Source organism: Caloenas nicobarica, chromosome 1, assembly GCF_036013445.1.
Source record: "Caloenas nicobarica isolate bCalNic1 chromosome 1, bCalNic1.hap1, whole genome shotgun sequence".
Taxonomy (NCBI): Eukaryota; Metazoa; Chordata; class Aves; order Columbiformes; family Columbidae; genus Caloenas; species Caloenas nicobarica.
In genome coordinates, this window is record NC_088245.1 from 128,984,440 (window position 1) to 129,007,888 (window position 23,449).

The 23,449-nt window shown below is 34.2% G+C and overlaps 1 protein-coding gene across 1 annotated transcript in view; it reads right to left on the bottom strand.

Annotated features, from left to right (window-relative positions):
- NCAM2 (neural cell adhesion molecule 2) overlaps nucleotides 1-23,449 on the bottom strand; it is a gene marked incomplete at its 5' end in the record, with an annotated part of 293,764 nt that overhangs the window by 9,047 nt on the left and 261,268 nt on the right. Inside the window, one exon of the mRNA XM_065641537.1 lies at nucleotides 970-1,174. Within this exon, the coding sequence (XP_065497609.1) occupies nucleotides 970-1,174 (205 nt within the window). The remainder of the gene's footprint in view (nucleotides 1-969; nucleotides 1,175-23,449) is intronic.

Consider the following 23,449-nt stretch of genomic DNA (forward strand, 5'->3'; position numbering starts at 1 on the left):
AAATGTTATTTACACCACATAAAGACAGCATTCTCATAGATATTACAGTGTATGCATAAGAAGTCTATCAGATGAACATAATGAGGAAATGATGCAATTTTTAGTTAAATAAGAGGAACTGCCTAAAATGAGGGACAATAAATAATCCTTTTTTCCAGCTTACCTTTTGTAAATGTTTGGTCTTTAAAGCACTATAGTTTTATGCAATCAGTACTTGAACTGTTTTGCCAGAGATCTCACTATCCACTCTTACCATTTAAGGAAACACTTTTGCACATAAATGATGGGTTCATTCAGATTTGTCTGATGAAGCAGCCACAATACAAGGGTATTTGTGAGAATCAGGATTGGGTTTTCCCCACTCATGTTTAGCAATCATTCACTGTTATGAAGAGCAATCACACTCACCAGCATTTCGCCCATATCCAACACAACATTCCTATTTTAAAAAATCAACAATACATTTTATTCCTAAAGACTATGGACAAAACCCAAGATTTTACATCAAGTGTTATATATAAGAAGAAAAACTCTTTCACAAATTGAACCTGATAATATGTCCTTTACTCCCAGATTTACTGACTGTCACAACCATATGCTGCGATTTTGGGTATTAACAGCTCAAAGACGGATCAGCAGAAATGGAGTCACAATGATCTGTTACATGTTCCTTACAGATCAAAGATCTGCCTATAACTATTAATCTATTAATGAATATGACTGATTTCCTTTGCCTCAAGCTGCAAAAGAGTGAAGTATGGTAAATGCTTTTTTTGTTGTTTTTCAGTGCATTTTCCTTTTAAGGCAACGTGAACAACTCTATACATTTCAGGGGAACACTTTTCCAAGTAATAGAAACATTTTAGGAATTCCCTTTGCCACAGTCCAAAATGGCCATAAAGTTAATGCAAGTTGAATAGCCAGCTTTTTCTTTTGATGTAGTTTCCAAAATATGTGATTAATACTCACAAGTAAGATGCCTTGCCTTCTTCCAGTTCTTTACTTTTTCCACTTGAACCACTCTTTTTCCCACAGATCCTCCTGGTGATGCACATTAGCAATCCACATTGTCGTACAAAGAAGCAGCTAACATCGGTCACAACCAGGATTAACAAAAGGGCTGCCACTCCCAGGCCAATGACAGCACCAAGTCCAAGACCATTAAAAATAGTGTCTTGAAGGAAAGAAAATTAAAATTTATTAATAAAATTCATCCCAAAGAGTACCATTTGCTAAAGCTTTTAAGCTGTAGTCCAGGAGACTAAAGGATGTTTAGAAATGAACCATTCAGAAATTAATGAAAATAAACCGTCCTGAAGATTAAGCATTTATACAACCTGATTTAAAAAATCTCACACACAAAAAAAATATTTTCTATACAATATTTTCCCATTGCTAAAATTCCAATAGGGTCACAGAGCGTAAATGACATTATTTAATAACATATAACATAACATTTTAAAATTCCAAGACCAAGAGTATCATTATGCAGCCTAAGAAAATAATTTTAAATGTTGAGCATATTAATAGCTGATATAAGTAGTCATTTTCCACATTTCAAATATAATTTATTAGCAGTGTTGCTAAGTACAATTACCAAAAGGTTTAAGAAAGTGTTAAAACAGTATTTATTCATGCAAAGGTCATTTTTTTGAATTAAAGTAGAATGATAAAAAGTCTCCAAAGAAATGAGTTCAAGCTGTTTAATCTGCAAACAGTTGTACACACTTAGTCTTAAATAAATTAGTATGAGGAAAACTATGTATATTATTAAATGATCATAGAGTTAGGACCTCATTTTGTATAGTCTTCTACCTTGAAAGTACATTCATATACTTCAAAACAAACCTGATTTTGCCTTCTGTATTTGCATTATGAAACCTGATGCTTAGCTATTTTTACTTCATTACAAATCTCAGAAAAAAAAAAAATAATGTTTTGACTCAGCTGACATTTCCATAAGAGATAAAAATGCTATGGATTGTTTTCAATAGTGTGATTCTCAGAAGAACAGCTATTGTGTTTGTGAACTCATATGATCCTTATGAAGGAAATTACTTGTATCTGATCAATAAACTAGGGAAGAAAAAGGTGCCACCTCAGTAATTGTTCATGCTAGTTCAAGAAGGTGTCAGTCTAGCTCAGAAATCTGCTAGTGACAACTGGCTGGTGTGAGGTTATGTCCTGAGCGAACTCCACAGGTGAGCGGAACTGGGTTTTCTGCACCTTGGTGTTGCACATCAGCACTGCATACTTAATGGTATAACGCCTTGGAGTCAGCAATGTAGTGGCACATTCCCATTTGCATCTATGCCTGTTGCCAAAATAAGAGCAAGATTTTTCTGAGAGGAAGTTACTTGAATCATGTCATAACAGACACCAAAACATAATATAAGGTAATATAATATAAATGTTTTAATTGGGCTATCATTATCATCTTCCTCTTCTTGCTCTACTCCTTCCTGATACAATGTGGACTGTTTGTAAATTGAGAATATCATTTAAGCTTTCATATTTCTGTGTAAGTAATTTTTAAGAAAATATCTATTTACCCTTTCAAATATAACATGAAAATTATTTTCTTGAGGACTTCTAAATCAGTGCATGCTAACAGAAATATATGCTTTGTTAGCCTATGTGACACTACAAATGGAAAAGTAAAAGCCTTTTTTCAAAAGAAGAACATTTTAATTCTTATGCAATTGATTCAATTGTCTATTGTATAATTTGGTTTCTTATAGAACTATTCTTCAGAATTTTATTGTACAATAAGACAGAATTCAAAGGATATATATTTACATGGATGGATAGGCAGATAAACTGGCAGATATTACTTCAAAGTTATTTTCTTTTCTTCAGAAAGACTTAAAAAGCGCTATGTAAGTAACAAAAATAATGGTACAGAAATGAAACAATGTATCAATTACACATTGCCCCATCAGCAGTGTTGGAAGTTGACATTTCACATTTTCTTTCTTTATACAATTTCTGATACATCTTCCAAAACTTACTTTATCCATATATCCATTCATCTATCTGATGACTTCCTTTCTAAACTTCAGTCATTTGTGTTTACTGACATGAATCATCAGGAAAGTATAAATATTTAATTCTAGTTTATTGAAAAGCTCATGTTTGAACAGATATAGAGTCCCGTTCTAGAGAACTTATATAGCAAAGTTTTCCTCTCTATACCATCTTAACCACTAAATAGAACTGTGGAGGATAAAAATTATGGTCTTTTAATCCACATTTTAAAGGGTTTCAGGGTTGTTTTCTTGCAGTTGTATTTTTAGGATTTTTTTTTTTTTAATGCAGTGTTAAGAATTCTTTACCACAGGGAGATACATTTTTTTCTGATGTAAACAGCATTTCCAATGTCACTGGAACATTGTGATGTGGCAAGCTTCCCACCCTGAACGATTCAGTGACAGAAAAGCCTACACAACATTTTCACTGACAAGTGAAGGGAATGTTTATAATACAATATTGCTCCTTTGCACAACGATATTCATATTCATTAGCTGTTGTGGGGAAGACTTTGTTTTTCATTTTCATTCTCCTTGGTATTGGTGAGACATCTGAGACCTACATATTTGACGGTTATATATTTTTCTATCTCTTTATGATTGATAATTTCCTTTGCATTCAGAGTTGTCCACCCTTACTACTGCCCTATTTGTCCCAAGTCCTATTTTTCCTACTTGTAACCCATCTGTTCATACAGGTATCTGTTTCACAGCATTTGAAAGTCTGATTTCTTATGATTGCCACTACTTTTCCAAATATTACATCTACATTTCTCTCCTTCACCTCCCACACCCCAAAGAGCGACAGGAACATGGCCACATCTCTGGCGGGGTCTGGAACATGGCTATCATCAGCCTTCTTGCCTCTCTTAGGCTCTTCATGTCTTTTCTTCTTCTGAAGACAGGCAGAAATTGGACCGACGTAAAAGTAATTTTCTAAAAGTTCATCTTTGATTTAATTCTGTTCTTGCTTAAATTACTGGGACTTTGTACTGGTCTACCTTCTTCCACAAAAGTCAGTTGTAAAACTACTGTCAATTACATTCAAAGCAGACTTTGGCTTGTCCTGACTGCTTTCAAAAATCATACCTTAATATATCTATGGTATCACAATAATGTGAATTTTTTTCTTAATAACTTATGACATTAGAAGTACTAATTCTGTGACTGGATGAAATGTTAATGTCATGCTGTCTGCAGCCTTTCATCCAACTTCGAAAAACACCTTTGTTATCAAAAAGTTTTTCCCTAAATGAAATTCCTATTAGCTTTACTGTGGCAGTTCTTAAACAATACCAAAAACCCCACCATAAGCAGCAATTATTTCAATTTTTCTTTTTTTTTTTTCCAGTGTTCCTTTATGTTGCAAATGGACTCAAAATACCAGTTCCACTTTGTGCTCTACAACAATAGAGTATTTATACATTATATACCTTCTTTTTCTAGTTGAAAACACATTTATTTTAAATCATAAAAGTTTAATGTTAATGGAAGAGAATCAGATCTTAACAGTTTTGTGAAAAGTCTTATTGTATACCTGACTTAGTAATTTAATCATAGGGGAGCCTTTTGAAACACTGCTTGGGAAAAAAAAAAAAAGAGTAACTTCAATAGTTCTGAATAAGTTTTAATAATAATTTGTAAAAAATATGCTAAATTTAAACTAATATGCTTTCTGTTATATAGAATGTGGCATAAACAATATAATACTCCTTGTCATGATAATGAAGGAAACTGTCAACTTTAAACAGTCACTTTATTCATCCACTTCTTCAAATAAGTTCTTGTCAATGAATAGTTATGGAAATAAGATTACAAAACGTTCAGAAATGCATTAAAAAAATGAGACAAGTTTCTGTAAATGGCAGGGAAAGTGCGGGCAATTTTCAAGTTCTCACTCATTTGGTAAGTTGCATTTCTAACTTCCAATAAAATAATTGCACATTTTTGCACAAATCATTATTTCAATAATGGAAAAGAGCATGAAGAACTTTGGCAAGTAAAACAGAATTTCAAAGAGAAACAACTGGAAAGATAAATTTTCTGGACCCTCAAAAGTAAATTCAGGGTGAATTCCTTTAAGGAGTCTCTGTCAGACACTCTAAACAGAAGCAGGCCCAAACAGAGAGCCAGCATCTACATTTGTGTATAGAGTGTAAAGATATGTTTTGTACATGGAAAACTACAGCTACTGGTTCTGCAAAAATAGCTGGGACTCTAATAGGCAACATTCATATATTCAGACTGATCTTATACAAATGTTTGTCCTTCAATCAAAATTTCTCTGTACTCTTACAGAAACATATATATTTAGTTGCTGGTACAATAAAATCATAATTGCAAGTGTTATACTTAGTAATCTGCTTGAACAGGGGGTGGTTGGACAAAATGACATCCAGATGTCCCTTCTAACCTCAGCCATTCAGTGATTTTAAGTTTTGTTGAAAAAAACAAAAGTTAGCACCTTTTTGTGCCTTTCTTCCATTCGCAGGCATGGATTAAAAGGATAGATGAATCTACGTAGCCCTCAGCATTTTACAGTAATGCAAATTTTTAAGAAAAAAAAGCAATTATATTAAGCACTTCCCTATGCTCTTAGGGTAGCAACCGGCAGCTACATTTGAAAGGGTGTGAATCCGTGCACGGGGATATTATGTGTAAGTTTGTCCTCTCTTTCAGGTCAATCTGAAGCTAAAGTAGGAACTGCTCTTGAGCTGAAGTAGTTGAAAGTTATGAGCTAGAGGATGAATGTGAAAATATTGCACTGGATAGTGGCAGAATTAAAAAAAAAAAAGGCATTATCTTTTTTATCACCTTCTTGAACTGCCCTGTTGTATTGACTCTTACAAAGGTTGTTCAACCATGACAGTTATTTTTGCACTGCCTATAAATGTTGTCTTTGATTTTATATCTGAGCTGGAACTTTTCTTAGAATCAAAGGCTTCCAAGTATTATATATTTATTAAAAACCTCTAAAAAGATAGAAAACATAGATCTTGAAAATTACTAGCCATTGACTAGCATCCAAACAATCATGACGTAGTATGAAAAAATTAAACAGCTTTACAAGGTTTTCATAAGGGTGGAAAGCCAAGACTGTTGCCAGAACAAGCACTGTGAAGCTAAAGATCAGGAGAGCAGAAAAGAAGGATACACATCCAAACAACAAGCACATAATGAGAAAAACAAAAGTAGCAACAGAAAAAGGGTTTGGGGAAAGGTTATAGAATTCCAGACAGGTAATAAGCATCTCTAATACAGGTCCATCCCAGATATAAAAATGTATACTATGAGGTGTGTGCTGGAGGCAGGGTATTGCAAATACCCAAAGGATGGTTCTTCCTTTCAATCATTGCAATTACTCATTTGTTTCAGATGCTTTTAAATGCTTTTTTTTTCTTTCTGTCTGGGGATGTAAGTACATTCAAATTTGTGCATAATAAGTGGAAATAATTTCTCAGTTGATAGCAGCTAAAAAAGAGTAATTCCTCTTTTAAAAATAATTGTGTCTGATATTTATATTTCACTGTCTTTTAATGCTTTGCATTTTCTCATATTGAAAATGGATATATATAAATGGTGGGACTTGCATAACTTCGATCACTGCCTGTCAAAACATCTTCTTCCTTCCAACAGGAAGTGTCCAAGAGGGGTTTAAAGGGAGCTGTTGTGTGCTCCAGCTCCTTTGCTGTGGGTGATCGGAATGCAAGGACTGTGTGGCACCCAGCAAACCTCACAAGTTACAGGTACCCAGAGTGAACTCCATCGTGGGTAGCATGCGAGGGTAGCATGTAGCCAACTTTTTTAGTGAGAATTGTATGATGCTGGCAGACTATATTAATTAGAAGAGGAACCACTTCTTAGCTTTGTACAAGAGCTTCCCATTACTATGCACTCCTGTGCCTTATTGAGATAAAAATCATGAGATGAAAAAAGGAGCAACCAACCACTGATCCCTCACCCTTACCCAAACAAGCTCTAGTAATTTGGCTGCCACAGCCAGAGCTGCATGAGCTGCTTTTAGCAATTTAAAACAATAAAACTTGGCTTTTAAGCCAGGTAAGTGCCCAGCAGTTACATGTCTACCTTCCAATGAAATAAAAAAGTCAATACAGTTGCAGCATCAACTTTTTTAAAAAATACTCTGATTCTGTGCAAACCTTTACTGGGGAAACATATAATGCAAAAAAGACCATGACAGTAAGTAATCTTCTTTTCTAGCCCGTTCCTTAATACAAAAAAATGCTAACAAGGCTATAATTGACATTAATTTTAATTTTTTTTATTCCTCAGGGATTTTTCCTGTAACTTTCTGCTAGGACAGATACTGCTGAAGGGCAGTGTACAAGCACACGATGATACGTGCTCTGTACTGCAAGACTGAATAATATGTTCTGACAGATAGGCTTGACGCACAGCTTCAAAAAATAAGGGGATGGTATTATTGATCCTGATTTAACTAACTAAAGAGAAGGTTTCCTCTAACTTTCTTCTACTCATAAATGACATATCTTCTTTGTCTACCATCTCTAATGAAATCTGAGCCCCATTACAGTGGAGTTTCAATGGTTCCACTGGCAGCAAGAGGAGCCATAAAGAAGAGGCTGTACACCACAGACAACGACACACAGAAGGGGTGGGCATTCACAGTCAAGGGAGCCTGTGGTGCCACCAGGATTATCAATTATAAGAGATGGGAGTTAGTGAAATCAGTATGTCTAAAATGGTTTCAGAAATGTTGTGCTTTTCTGATACTTATCTAAGTGAGGGAGATTTTCTTTATTATGGCAGAGATCCTCTTGCCAACAAATTTTCCGAAATGACTTTTTTCCTCTGAATTTTACTGGAAGATTTCTTTTATTATGACTCTTTCTTGGTATTAAGTAAGACAGACTTGGGTTCTCATTTACTTTAATGGCCCTTTACACCACTTTTCATATGAAGGTGTCTTAAACAAAATGTAAATAAAATACCTAAATAAAACAAATGTAATGTAAATATCAACTTGAGTGTCAACAGTGTCTTGTCTGTGTGTGCTGAGGGATAAGAAGAAAAGGAGGCGATGTTAACTAGAAAAAGTGTCCTGAGTTGTGAAAAATGTTCTTCGGAGTTGTGGCTTATAATTTTTTAAGCAAAGTTTTAAAAATTACTCCTGGCATCATCAAACTATCTCCAAGCAGCCTCTGAAGCATATCTAATGTGCCTAAAGAGTTCCCAGGTAGCTACAGCCTCTTCTTTCATGTATTTACTCAGTCACCATAGTAAAGAGAATTTTTTTACTATTGCCAACTTCTATGGGAAGCCGCAGAGAAAACTGGGCAGAAGTCCTCATTCTTTCTGTGGGAGCAGCAGACACACAAGGCTGAGAGAGGAAATAGACTTCTAGAACTGGCTGCTTCACCCTTCAGCTGGCTGATTGACACAATTTTCCTAGTATTTTCAGGGCAGAAAGTGGGGGAAAACCCCCAATACGTTTGTTGGAAAACAATGCCTTTTGCATTTGAGAAAGAATAACTAATGGGGAGGGCAGAGGGAACCCAGCATTGAGGGAGGAGAGATTGTGCAATGATGGCAGCTTTGTGGAGTTTGTGGCATCAGCTCCGTGCCCAGGTTTGAGGTGGCCTTGGGGAAATGACTCAGTTTCTGTGTCCCAGGATTCTCCAGTCAAACTGACAGCAGATTTACTGAACATGTCTCTTAGAGGAATTTCTAAGAAGCTGTGCAGATTAATTAAGATAGGCACGGGTATTGAAAACATACACTTACGTGTGGTTCCAGTACTGCTATTACATAAAAGGTTAAATTATTTTAATTGCATTATTTGGGAGAATTCAAAATCACACTGTGCACATACCACAGAGACCTGAGATATTTTTGCATCTTTATACTGGATGACAGCTGACACCAGAGTACTGTAGTCAGGAGACCTGAAAAAAAGTCAAACTATGTTGGGATTGTATTTGAATTGATAAAATATTTCAGGTTTGACAGCCCTTTCTTTTAGCTCTTTAAGACATAAGCAAATGTAAACACAACAGTTTTGATAAGTATTACTTGGAATAATATTTTAAATGTATGATTGTTTTACAGCATTATCTTTAAAAAGATGAGTTTATTATTATGAGTGCTGCCAGTCTATGGTGCATGTTTTCACTTGAAATAGTTACACTGGTACAACTGCAGTGTCAGCATCTGAAAGCGTTGTGTACCAATATAGTTTCTCCCAGTATAAAACACCTGCCTTTGGGATATAATTGTTTCGAGCAGGCAGATTAAATCAGTATGGATCAAGTGCTCAGGCTGTGTATCTATACAGACATTTCACATATTTGCTCCATTAGGGGGGTAGCATGGCAGCCACCCAATATGAATCAAACTAAATATTCGGGAATTCTACTTTTTTTTTTTTAATTCACTATTGGATAAAACACTGAGGTTTACTGTTGAAACAAGAATATTTATATAATGTTAAAAAGTCTCTTCAGCTACAAAATACATTAAGTAGGTAATACAAGAAAAAGAGTGTTTATCAGTAACAAAGAAAATACAGATAGAAATGCTTTAAGTCAGTTTTCTTTATTACAAAAATGAAGGCAAGTTGCAAAAACTAAAATGAACTTTGAACAACACATGAAAGATGCACAAAGTTACATACATTTCTTGACACAGTTCAGAAAGATGCTGAGGGACATTACATTTACACTATGCACACATTCTTCAGGGAGAAAGCAGAAAGATGACAGCAAGTACTGCATGCATGAAAGAAATCAGTGGAGCAAAGTGGTAGTGAAACATGAACGAGATGAAAAAAAATGCCATTGTTTCACAAATAAGAATAAACTATTTTAAATTCAGATTTTTTTCTTGCCTTTCACACTGTTTTTGAAACAGAAACTTACAGAAACTGCAGTGCTTGCAATATTTTTCACAGAAGTAGTTTTGAGTACATTGTATATATTTTCAAATGTAATTCTGTTGGAAATATACACTCAGTAAGATTTACTTCACTTGTATTACAGCTCACTTAACATGTATTATAATTAAAATGATACGAAAATAACATATTAACTAGAAATTGCCTCTGCAAAAATGTTAAACGTAAACCAAATATTCACAGCTATTAATATCATACAATGTAATGGGACTATGGTGGAAAGAATTGCTACTACATTTTCTCAGGACTTTAGACCATATAAAAATGAATAAAATGGATATTCCTACCTCAGTTATTTGATGTAGTTTTTGTTAAACATCTAAACTTAACATAGTTCTCAAGTATACAGCTACTGTTTCTGAGCAGGTAAAGTTGGTAGATTCTCAATACTTGATATTTTACACCATTGGCTTTATTAGGATGTTGTCATTGGCATCACAAGGAATAGGATTTTCCCTGTGAGTTTCCGTCACTTCTACCGAAAGGCTGATAAATGTGTACCAAAGGAAAACTGAAGATTCCTTATATGCCTGGAGAAATGGGATGGATGAAGTACAATGTGATAAGCTCAGATAAGCTCTAGATGCAGCAAAGATTTGAGTGATGTCATTATAGACCTCAGAAGCTACATTTGTCTTGATATTGTTCAAACTACTTCCTAAAAGTAAGAGGTTTTTTCCTTTTCCCCTAAAAATCCTGAAAAAATGAGCAATTAGAAATCATCAACATACTGGACAATGGGTAGAAGATTGCAGCTATTAGCACAATCACAAATTGTATATGAGTCTCCATTACTTGTTTTAAAAAATAAAATTGTTCTGTTGGGCTTAATTAATTAACTTTACATTTCCATACACAGGTGAGTGGAGCTATTCAATTTAGTGAATGAGGTTTGCATGCTGGAAAGTATACGTGGTAAGGTCCAGGAATCTAAGTATTTGTCATATGGTTATTTATTTAATTAAACCACTATATCTGTTTATCTGTTTTAAACTATCTGTTTTTCATATGCAAATTATATATTTTTAAATCGGTGCTTGGCTTTATAATTCCATCACAAAATTAAATTGAATGTTTTTTTGTTGCTTGGTAATAGTGTATTTTGTATACCTCATAAAAGCACACATATATTTTATTTCCAGTGTATGCAGTATATGTGTCTTTCTCTGGACAATATTTTTCCTATTTAGCTAGACAGCAATTTATATTCTAATAATCCTACTGTAATAAATGAAGAGTCACATTTGAAGTTGTATTATGAAATACTTTGATTCATGAATGATTTGTAAATGTTAGAAACTTGTTAAAACTCTGGAAACAAGAAAGACAACAAGTAAAATCTGATTAGGCAAGAAGCCACCCTTAGACTCAAAAGGTTGTAAATCTAAACATTTGAAAAATACTGTTCCTTGTAGATATACTGCTACATCACAGAATAATCATTATCCTTTTTAAGTTTCTGTGCCATCAATTTGGATTTAAGGAATAAGTTCAATGTAGAATATTTTAGGACTTCAGTCTTACAGACAGTTGAATATTAGCATTTCAAAATATGTAACAATGTTGAAAAAATTGTAACATTTTACACTGTCAATCATAAGACCTAAAATCCTTTTTACAATTACTGCATTTAAAGGAGTAAATTTACTTATCTAACATTTAAGTACTAATGACAGCAGAATATTAAATTCAATTTGTGAAGACATATTTATCATTTTAATGCAGTTTAAACTACAATTTTAAAGCTGTTCAGTTTATACCTACCAATTATAATTTAATTTGCCAATTTCTCTTTTCACATTTTCTTGATTCTTGTCTGTAGGAAGACAAGATCTTAAAATCTTCTTTATCTTCCTACAGATTATACAAAATATGGTAAAACAATCTTGTTCTCATTGTTTCTAAAGATAGAACTATGAAACATTTTAAAGGAGAAATAGAAACAAAACTGTGTTAGTTATTCATCTCAGGAGATACATGACAATCCAATGACATTATTCTCTTCCTCTTTTTATTTCTCATTACAAAGGTTTTGGGACACTGCCCAGAGCTGCCTGATTCAGTTGTCATAGAATCCCTATAATATTGGTTTAACTCATCCTTTTTGGACTTTGATGGGAAGGGTAGGGCCACAAGAAAAGGATGATATTAAAAGTACCTGATAAGCTCAAAGTGCATAATGCAGAAGAATATAAATTGGAACAGACCTACAATTTCTCTCATTTAACACGGGAAACTTATGTGCTTTCCAGATGAAGCTACTATCAGTTAGAAAAAAAGATAAGTGATCCAAATTTGTCTCCTTATCCCACTGGCATCGTGACACTGAGGATAAAAGCCAACTTGTCATTTATAATGTATATTTAGCTTCTAAAATTTCTCAAGGCTTTTCATTAGCTCTTTCTTAATACATTTGGAGATTTCATAATCGATCACTCCCTGTGCTCTAATTCCTGTCTCATCTTCTTATATACCTATCTGCAACGTTAGAATGACTTGCTAAGATAATAAATTTATAACTGGGAAAGAGTACTTCAAATATTTAACCAGAGTAGGACAATGACTTAGAAATGTTCATTTTTCTACTTTTATACACACCTGTAGTAGTCTCCTGCATTGCTTTATGAAAAAAGTAAGAACAGGGACAAGATATGACAGCTAAAATATATAACGAAATGTTTAGTAGAACAGCTTTAAGGTTTCAAGTTTTATGAAATTAGGAAAATGCTGCAAAATAAGGAAATACCAGAATCAGACTGTCTGTACAATCTTAATGAGGTCCTATTTCATGTTTCATTCTATGACACTACCTAAGTTTTACTGAAGACCTTTTAATCCAGTGGCAGGTGCTCACTAGTAGTGGTTTTATCTGCAATATGGTTTTCCTTATTATTGTGCCCACAAGTCAAAATTTTGTTTCCTTATATGTATCCATTCCTATCTTACAATGAGATCAGAATGCAGAGGGACATGACTGCAGTCAACACCCTCTTGAAAGAATTTGCTGCTCCCCAGGTCCAACAAGAAGCCTGAATGTTTGTGCCCCACTGTGCCCCTGCAAGCTGGGAAAGCGCTCCTGGGAGCAGAACGTGGTGGCTTGTGCTGAAGCACCCTCAGGAGAGATCAAACAATTTGCTGTTGACTAGATGTGAACTGAGATTTTCAGAGGCTTCTGATGAGGCCAGACTTGGTCGGGGATTTTTTTTTTTCCCTCCCCTTGGGAATACAGGCAGCATCTACTTAGTGCATATTTGCCAAATGTCAGTTCTCTGGTTGTGAGCAGAGATGTACTTGCAGGTTTTTTTGTTACTACAGAGAAAAAAAGTGTAAATAATGACAACAACAAACGCTTTCATTATCTAGTTTTTAGAATTGGTTAGAAAAAAAATAAAGCCTCTTGCAAAGTTCCTGCCAAGGCGATTCTTCCCTTAAGAAAATTTAGCATAAGCAATAGCACTTGTCAGAGATATACTCAATTGAAAATGTGTTCCCACACATGAAAGTTTTTAATAACTTATGTGTAGCTAGCAGTTACAAATCCTCTTTATCACAGTTAAAGAGAAAAGTTTCATTTTAAAAGATAGCTCAATGTCAACATCCCTATCCTTCATTAATGAAGGTCTGTAGGTTCAATAAGCACTTAAGCATTAAACAAATAAATAAGGGGGTTTTTGTTTTTTCAATAAGAATAACACTTATTAAACTAAATAACAAAGTCAATGCATACATTCTCATTATTTGTGCATGGAAAAACAGACTTTCACCCAACTGACTCTAACTGGTAACCCAAAGTTTCAACTCTCAAAAAATTAGAGTAGAAATGCTATTTCTTCACCATACGATGCACATGTCAATGTAATTCAGTTCAAATTAATGGCAAGGCATTAGGTTAAAGTGATACAACATAGTGGCAAAGGCTGTGGATAAATAGTGGCCCTCCTTAACACAGTGAGAGATTTTCTACAGATTACAATGAAGCCAATGTTTTTAGAATAGCATTTGCTGAATTCCAGCTACTTCGTTATACTAAATTTACTACATTAAAAAAAAAGGTATTTATAGAAATAAATTATGTCTTCAAATTTACACACGTGCATTCTGAAGACAGCTTACTTGTGACATAGGCCAGTTTTCTGAAATTATTGTTATTTGTTTTAGATAAGAAGAGGATTTATTAATGGTGTTTTAAAGTAAAGACTACCCAGAATGAAATGAAACTGGCAAAACTGACCATAACCACTATTTCTAAGAAATAAGAATATAGTTTACACTGATGAAGATACATAAAATTTAAATTTGACCAAATAATTTTGAAGTTATTAGATCATGGTATTAAACCCCAAAAGAAATTACCTATAAAGGGGAAAAAGTCAATGTATACTGTTAATTGATTATATTTATTATGTTTAGTCACAATTTGAAGGGAAGTATTTTAAAATAAATATTTAGTTCTACCTTAGCTCTAAAGCGTATTGCTTTCTTGGCGTATTCGGTATGCAATAGAGGAATGACCTATAAATTTAGTCTACTACGTAAATTCTAATATCAAATATATGCAGTAAAATGTCTCTGTGGACTCTTACTAAATTAACTTTTTTTCTGAGGTTTTGTTTACATTGTTCTAGTCACAGATTTTGTAAGCCATTCTTTTAACGTGTAAAATAGGGAAAACTACCTTTCTCCTTCCTTACAATAGGTCAAAATTGAGCCCCGTGGATCTTCAAGTGCAACAAATGCCATGAAATGGAATGTGTCACCATTAGAGTCACAAGTGAGTTTGGTGGGCAGGGACCTATTTTAAGTGCTGAGGCATGGCTGCAGAGAGGCACAAACAAATTATAGGAAATTAAATACTATGAATTAAAGCAACTCAGAGATTATAAATTAGGGAAGAAATGTTTGTTGAAGTCCACTAGAAAGTGTGAAATGTCTCTATTAAGTCTAGATTTTTAAGCACATCATGGAAGGAGCTAGTATAAGCACAACTCTGTGAAAAAGATTAATACAGAATCAAAATGCTCTCATGAAAGACCAGTTGATGGTGTACCATGAAAGCCATGTGGCTCACAATGGTAAAGTTTATGCATAGATTTCTTGTAATCAAAATATAGTCAAGAAACCAGAATCCAATCACATTGACCAAATTCAATAAGTCACATTCTCCAACTTGTGTCAGACAGAAGAGCCAGGCACCATCTGCTGAACTTGTCTCAGAAATTACAAGGTTTCTAAAAAGCTAGATGAAGAATTTTGCATGCACAGACTGAAGTAATTACACTATTTAGGATTTTAACTAGTAATGGAAGCTTTAGAAGAGCTATAGAAAAGCAGGGGTTTTTTTGTTTTGTTTTATACAGGTCTGTGTTTATTTTCCTGTAAATATAAAATTAAGAGGTAAAGGAAGAAAACATATTGCTTGCCTTAACAGCATTGTCAAAACATGCACCAGAAACTTATAACTACAATGAAAGAGAAATCAGCAGCATTCAGCTGTAGGGACTGGCCTCCATTTTCACGTTTAGTAGGTTCACAGCATCTATCTGTGTGGATAAGAATTGTTACAGAAAATCAAGAGTGTAAAAAAAAAAAAAAAAAAAAGAGAAAAAAGTAAAAAAGTTGATAAAACATGAAAAATAAAGTATCAAAAGGAAAAAAGTGACAGTGGGAAAGAAAAAAGAGAAAAAAATTTAATATTTACATTGTGGCAAAGACAATCACTTGAAAGACATTACTCTAATAGAAATGTGAAATTATGATTAAAGTTTGGATGAAATTGTAGCCATTAAAGTGCTCTGGGCAAATCTGGACAATAAAGTACTCAAACTGCAGAAAAGATGTACCTTAATAGATGCAACATGGTTCTCCACAGCAGCCAAAGCAAGAAACTCTTTGGTGTAACTTTAAAACAATTTAGTTAAGCATTTCATCTAAAGTATATGACCAACTCTCTTGTTTCCCCTCCAGGTTAAAAAATATTCAGCCAAGTCCAACCTAAATACTATCTTTCATGTGTTTTTCATGCTGGAGGTACTTGGAAATCAGGAAACTACAATGCAACACTCATCAGAAATAGTGAACATTTGAAGCAACAACAAACACCAGCTCACAGGCTGAAAGAAGAAACTATTAAAAAAGTCAATAACTACGTAAAAAGAAGGTTCTGATCATGCACAGGAATAAAGAAGAGAGAAACTTGTTTAGCTGTTTCATCTTGCCAATAAGTTTATCTTGTTCCTGACTTATCGTAGGAGTCCAGAATGGACCACTGTCAAACCCAGCATCAATAATATGGATATAAGTCCACCTAAAAAATGAATGACCAGTGCAATTAGCAGAGACAGCTGGGTAATTAGATATTGTCTTTAATACAAGGGTGGGAACAAAACAAAGTTCCTTTTCAAAACATGCAACTTCTTAGAGATTGAAGTCTGCACAGTGTGTCTAGATGCAATCCAGTGCAATATATGAAGTTTGAATATATATATTTTCTGTGAATATTTGTGTTGAAAGTTCACTTTTTGGCAGATAATACAGTCAAGTTCATGCAATATAATGTATGTTTACACATCTTAATCTCCTTGACTGGATATTAATATTTATTTTCAGCTACAGTGACACAGCAATTATATGGATAGTGACTAATATCAGTGTCATGCTGCTGTTTCAAGAGAGATTTCAAAAGAAGTTGAAATGTAGAAATCTCACGTAGTATGAACAATAACCTTAGTTACATCTTATTTACTTTTAAAAGTGCATTTTAAGATGTTGTAATGGAAATAGATGGAAACTGTTAAGCCCCCAGTTTTCATTTAAACTGTATTATATCAGTCCCTTATTATAATTACTTAAACTTTAAAATAATTTATTTAAGGTTAAAATCAGTGTAGAGGATGATTTCTGACATTCAGCAGAAATGTATTGGGGTATGTCTCTTATTCTAGAGAGCTCACAGTCTGAGGAGAAGGCAAGTGGTGGAAAAATTACCATCTCTTTCCACAAATATACAATCAAGACATGCAGAATATAAGTGCTACCCAAAATAAAAGGATTTTTTAGGCTTTAGGATTTTAATCTTCTGGGGTTTTTTAATTTTTTTTTTACAACGCACCTCAAATTTAGCTTAAATCAGAGAGCTGCTGTTTCATGAATACATAATGGACTTTAGCCCGTCCTCACACTTATTTCTACTGTGGTGTTTCCAGTGATATTCATTTTAAAATAAATTATGACTGTTCAAAATTCACAACCAGCTCCTTATATTAAGACTTAACTATTTGGTCCTTATATTCATAGCAAAAAATTCTTTGACACATTAAACTTCCGCAGCTATTTTAATAACACGGCTTTTAAATATTTTTAGAGACTATAGTTAACAATCTAATATTTTAATTGGCACTTAAGAGGTTTTTTAATTATAAAGCAATATGATGCTAGCAATTACTTATGACGAATATTCTAGGTGAATAAGAGTACCATACTTGCAAAGTGTGGCCTAACACAACATTCAACATCTATGATGATTTCCTTTTTTTCTCATAGCATTCAAAAACTAAGAAGATAAGCAAACTTAAATCCACAAGGTAAAAAAAAAAAAAAAATCAATTACTTCTGAAGCACAAGTTCTGTGAATACAGTGTAGCTCTTAGACTACTATTTCTTTTTTTTTTTCTAGCATTCTACTGCTTTTCTAGTATTCAGTAGCAGCTAATTTCTGTGATATCTGTACAGTAAGAATTATTTTTTTTAAAAAAATATTTTATTTCTATGAACATTTCTAATGGTACTGATAGAGTAAGACTTTTTGTCTCTCTGATTCATATAAAATAAGTTCTAGTTCTATCAATTTTAATAAGTGATTTCTATCCCTCTTCATGTAAAAACTGTTAATCTTTGCAAGGAATGGAGCAAACATAGCTGTTTTTAGCCCACAGCAAGAACATGCCCTATCACTGAAAACAATGCTCCTCTCCAGGATATGATTAGAAATGGCTCTTACTCAGCAAATTATAGTACTAGTTTGCAAAACGAAAGCAAGTAATTTTTGTAGGGGCTATCATCCTACTGAAGTTTTGGTTATTAATGGATCTGATTGGCGTGATTCCTACCAACTCCTTCTCTCAAAGCATGAGATTTTAAAGACACATTTGATCTCTTATCCCTACCCCCTTCAGAATTTCAGAAAATATATTTAAAAAAAATTAAAATTCCCATACAGCACTACATGCTGAAGACTTTGCTTTACACTTTTATTTCAGAATTATGATATGAACAAAAGTTGGACAAAAGTCTTCATTTTCAAGTTCTGATTTTGGAATAATAATATCCCTCAGCCTATGAGAAAATGATGCAGGTACTTCACAGGGTAATGCTACAGCTTTTCATTGCCTTTGGAATATGATCAGAGCTGCAACAACCTCAAGGCTTTCCTTTTTGACTACAGCATTTTGTTCCTCATTTTAGATTTAACTAAAAACCTAAATAATCAAAGCTGTAGAAATAGAGTAAGCAATCTTGTAATGTACAAAGTTGTACAAAAGAAGTACCCATTATGGTCTTAAAATTTCTGGTCCTTGGAATGGAAATTTTGCCTTTGGAAAGATCTTCAAACTCCTTCTGTGCTTTTCTTTTTCTTTCTCGGTTTAAATTTGTTATTGCTATCCAAGCTGGTGCAAGGATCAAGGGCCAGAAAGTTACAACTATTCTTTCCCCAATGAATCCCATTGTTAAAGGTGTGTAAATTTCTCATACAGTATTTTCCTTACTGAGCTACAGAGAATTTTACTTCCATACTCAGATATTTATTTTTTAAAAGTTTAAAAGAATGTATTGCTTTTGAAGCCTCTGTTCTCTGGAAAATTTAGTGAAATTGTCCACTGCACTGAAAAGTTATCAGAAGACACAAATTACTGGAAGTTTGTGCAGATATACATACACAAATACATGGATAGGCAGTGTGGTCATGAGCCATAGGTTGAAAATAAGGCCAAAAGTATTGAAAGTATGTATTAAAGAATCAGTACATAACATAATTCTAAAGTCTTTTTCTATAGGTTTAAACAGGCAATTTAAAGCCCCAAGTAATGACTTCTGCTCATAGCTTAGCAGCATTTCTAGCTTTTTCTACGGAAAGACAGTACAAAAGAAGATGATGACTACAAATGCCCACAATTCTCCTAATTTAACTTTTAATGATGTAACATAACTTTTCCTAGAACTAAGAATAAGTACCAGAAGCCAACTGCTGACATTACCCTACAGCTAACTGCCTCCGAATGTGGCTATATTTCAAAACAACACACTGGACCTGGAAAGGGCTTCTCTTCAACTGAGCTACATATGATCACTAATGACTAATTTTGGTTACCATCGCTTCTGCAAAATACTGAAGAGGGAATATCTACAGTCTTTTCCTTGTTCATTACCTACAGAATGGTCGACTAAGTTAAAAAAGCAGACAGTTTATATCTGCAAATGCACACAGGTTACTGATTTTGTACTGAAACAAAAAATATCACAAATAGAACTTAAAGCCAACCTGACCTGATTGTTGCTACTCAAGTGAAAGTGAGGAAGGAAGAAATTTGGCTTGGTTTTATGGGAAGATGAGATGTAAATAGAAACCTAGAAAATAAACATAGCAGAGATATCATTGCCTTTAGAAACGTAAGGACCCACAGATGTGAGGAAATTCTGCAGAAAGGATCAGGCCAGGGAATACTTAAGAAAACTGGGCGGACATAAGACCATGCACTTTTGTGGTGGGGTACAGAACAAGAATGAAGAAGGCTGCTTTTTGACTTCACTGACGCATAGTCAGGGTCAAGTCAACCCTTCTGGAGAAAAGGGAGGTTATGTCCACGTTCAGAGCAAGGGACACTGCCCTAGGGAGTTTCTTGCAGCCCAAGGGTCGGGATTAAAGGGATGTGAGAGACAAGGAGAGCACCTGCAGCAAGACAGTCTGCTGTTTGGCAGCAAGAGGTGACAGAAACAAAAATCTTCTGCAGCTACACAGTTGGTATCATATAGAATTTATTTCTAACCAAAAAAGTCAATTAATTACTTGACTAAGAAAAAAATTAAAGGGCCGACCCTGAGAGAAAATTGTAGACATCAGACAGACTTATTTCTATTTTTCTGTATTTCAGTTTCGGGATTAGAAAGTTCAGTATCCTAGAATCTATTCTAATGGAACACTGTATAGCTCAAAAGCCCTCTTTTTGTCTATGTAATACATCATAAAATGTACATACAGAAATTCAAATACATATACATGCATGCATACCTATGGCACTATAGAAGTATTTTTATTTTTCATTCACTTTGACACCACTGGAGAGTCTAAAGCTGCATTTTTGTACAAACTACTGATAAAAAATCATGTTTGCTATCATCTTTGCTACTACTGATGATGAAAGAAGATACCACATATTAGATCGTCCCTCTTCACCTATCACTAAATGATTTTAAACATTGGTGACAGATATGGGAAGGAAGGAAGGAGAAGGAAGGAGAAGGGAGGAGAAGGGAGGAGAAGGGAGGAGAAGGGAGGAGAAGGGAGGAGAAGGGAGGAGAAGGGAGGAGAAGGGAGGAGAAGGGAGGAGAAGGGAGGAGAAGGGAGGAATATGAGATGGGAATACAACTTTTCCAGGGATAAGGGATGTTAATAAAAAAGTATTCTGATAGTTCATGCAGCATTGGAAGTTAAAAAACAACAACAAAACCAAACAAACAGACAAACAAAACCCAAACAACCAATATTGCAAAGCAAGAAAAATAGGTCTAAGTGCTTATTATCCCCAAATGTTTTTCTCATTTTGCCACTACTGTGCCAAGTTATTAATTTATAATGAAGAAGAAAATTCTTCTGATAAAACACAACTTGCAACCACTTTTAATATATCTACTGGCCTTCCACAGAAACAGCACTGACTGGATAAAAGCCTTTGGAAGACGGCACCTGCATTAATATTCTGTTACTAATTTCTGAAAATGTATCTACCACTTGCAGAAAGTATCTTCTTTTAACACCTTCCATTTAATCTTCTTTTAAGATTAATTTAATATAAAACTGTAGAAGAGTTTTTAGGTTGAAATAGTAATGGTTCAGAATAACAGCTGATTTGGACACTTTTGTGCCAGCTGCATGGTACATCGACAGGATCTCTTTTTCTGCCCTGCTGAGAAAGAGCAAATGGACCCAAACAAATGGGCTGCAGTGTCAGCTCTGGGAGCTGATGGAGTTTGGCTGTTCTCAACAACACCAAGTCAGAGGGTTTGTTATGGCTGCAGAGATTAGTTAGTCTATGTTGTCCTAACATTGATAAAGACCTAAGAGCTAAGGTACACAGCTCCTTTGAGAATGCCATTTTTTATCACAAGACTATAGAGAAGCCAGAACAAAAATTTCTAAAATATCACAAATCCATACTTAAAATCTGATAAAGACTTAATTCAGAGGCAAGTACGCTGACGTCAGAGTAACAGCTGCCTGCAAGTACTGCCAACTAATATCCTTAGTCAAATATTGGAATACATAAACCACTACATTTAAGACCATTCCAATCTGTCTTCAAAGCATGATTCTTAAATACATGCTCATACGCCCGAGTAAAAAGTGAAATACAAAGATGGAATTGCTTACTGCAAAAAATAACTCAAAAAAGTAGGAAGTAAAATCACACATACATAGATATAATTTACAGTAATATATATATGCGTATACATTTACACATACATGAATATATTTATACATACATTAATTTAAAGTAAAGTGTTTTAAGAAGTTGGTTCACTGAGTATTTCTCAAAGTCAGTGTAAGGTTCCATTGGTAAACCCTTCAGAAAACCAGGAAATTTTTATCAAAAGGATTACAAATTCTGAGGAAATAATCACAAATTTGAGTGATTCAGTGAATAGTATGTGTTATAGGCCTAGCAACAGAAATTACAAAATCAAGTGGATCTATAGTTGGAGGTTACTGAGGCCAACCATGTAAAAATTTAAAGGAAAGTTTGTCCCATTTATATACCTCACTTATGCCAGAAAGTAATTTGCAGCCTCAGCCTCTTTCCTAGACCTAAGACTACTAATGAAAGATCATCATGTTGTGTTATTACAGAATTTGTCTGCCAGCCAGGAGCTGGTACTTGCTCACACTTCCCTAGCAAGCAGAAGTTGTGGTTCAGTGCCCATAGGAGTTGTGTATTCACTTAAGTGGAATTTTGGCTTCCAGTCCCTGACCTCAGGGATTACTACTTCTGCCTTATATTTGATGGGTTTTGAAAGCACAAACAAGCTCCTTCTGCAGGAATCAGAACCGAGGTCTTAATTCTTGTGACAACCTCTGTTTCCCGGTAAGCACTCATTAAAGGACACCAAATATATCTTTGCTTCCATCTCTCTTCAGTTCTCCGATTAATTGCATTAGCTTGTACAAATTTTCACCAAAATAGTATGTTAGGTATAACTAACAATCATGATGCTTAGGGGATCCCCAAATTCTCTTAGGATAATTAATATCCATGAGTTTGAATACATAGGATCTACAGATATCTTCTTTTTAAACTACGTTTAGAGCAAGACAGAAACACTCAGTTCAGCTGAAGTGCCATAGACCTGGGCACATACAGATGAAAACCTTCAGGAGACTTCAAAACTTTTCTAATAATTACATAAATAATCAGGAAGGGAATCTCAGTCATCAGAAGCAGCTAAGTGAGCACAGGATGCAGATTTCATTCAAAAGCCTACCTAATTTCACTCTTATTGCTTATGTCCTTATTTGGACCCAGCTGTAGATGCCTAGCTACAAATAGCTAAGCCTCAAAGCAGACAAATAGTGCATCATCTGAATTGACGAACTGATATCAGAAAGAACTATTCTGCTCAAAGTTAAGTATTTTATACACATTATCGATCAATTTTTTAAAAGTGTAGGTTCATACTTTTGCAACGATGTTATATATCTATTCTATTGCAATAAAAATACTATGCCATTTAGAAACAAGATAACCATACTAACTCACACATATGAACATTAATATTCAATTGATTCTAAGTGTCATTTGACATACTTTTAAAAATGGCCTAGAGAAAGTTCTTATGATAGGAATTTCACACTCTTTTCAGGCTTTGCAAAAACAGTTGTCAAGGAAACTAATTAGTTCCACAATCATAATTGCAATAACGATTTATATAAAGAACACCTGATGTTAAATAGCGTAACAGACTTCTTACAACTACTTCAGGGTTATAGGAGAGGAATGAAAATAAAAGCCACTAAACACCTATAAAATTATGTTCAGAGAAAAATGTTCTTTCTATCTGTCTATCTCTCTTCCTATCTCTCTACCTATCTATCTCCAGAAACTAAATTAACTAAGCTGCTTTTTACGTGAATGTCTAGAGACTATCTACATTATCACTTACTCAGGCATATCATGTTTCGCTTAGTTACAACAGCTGTGGCAAAAATATAGAATAATTT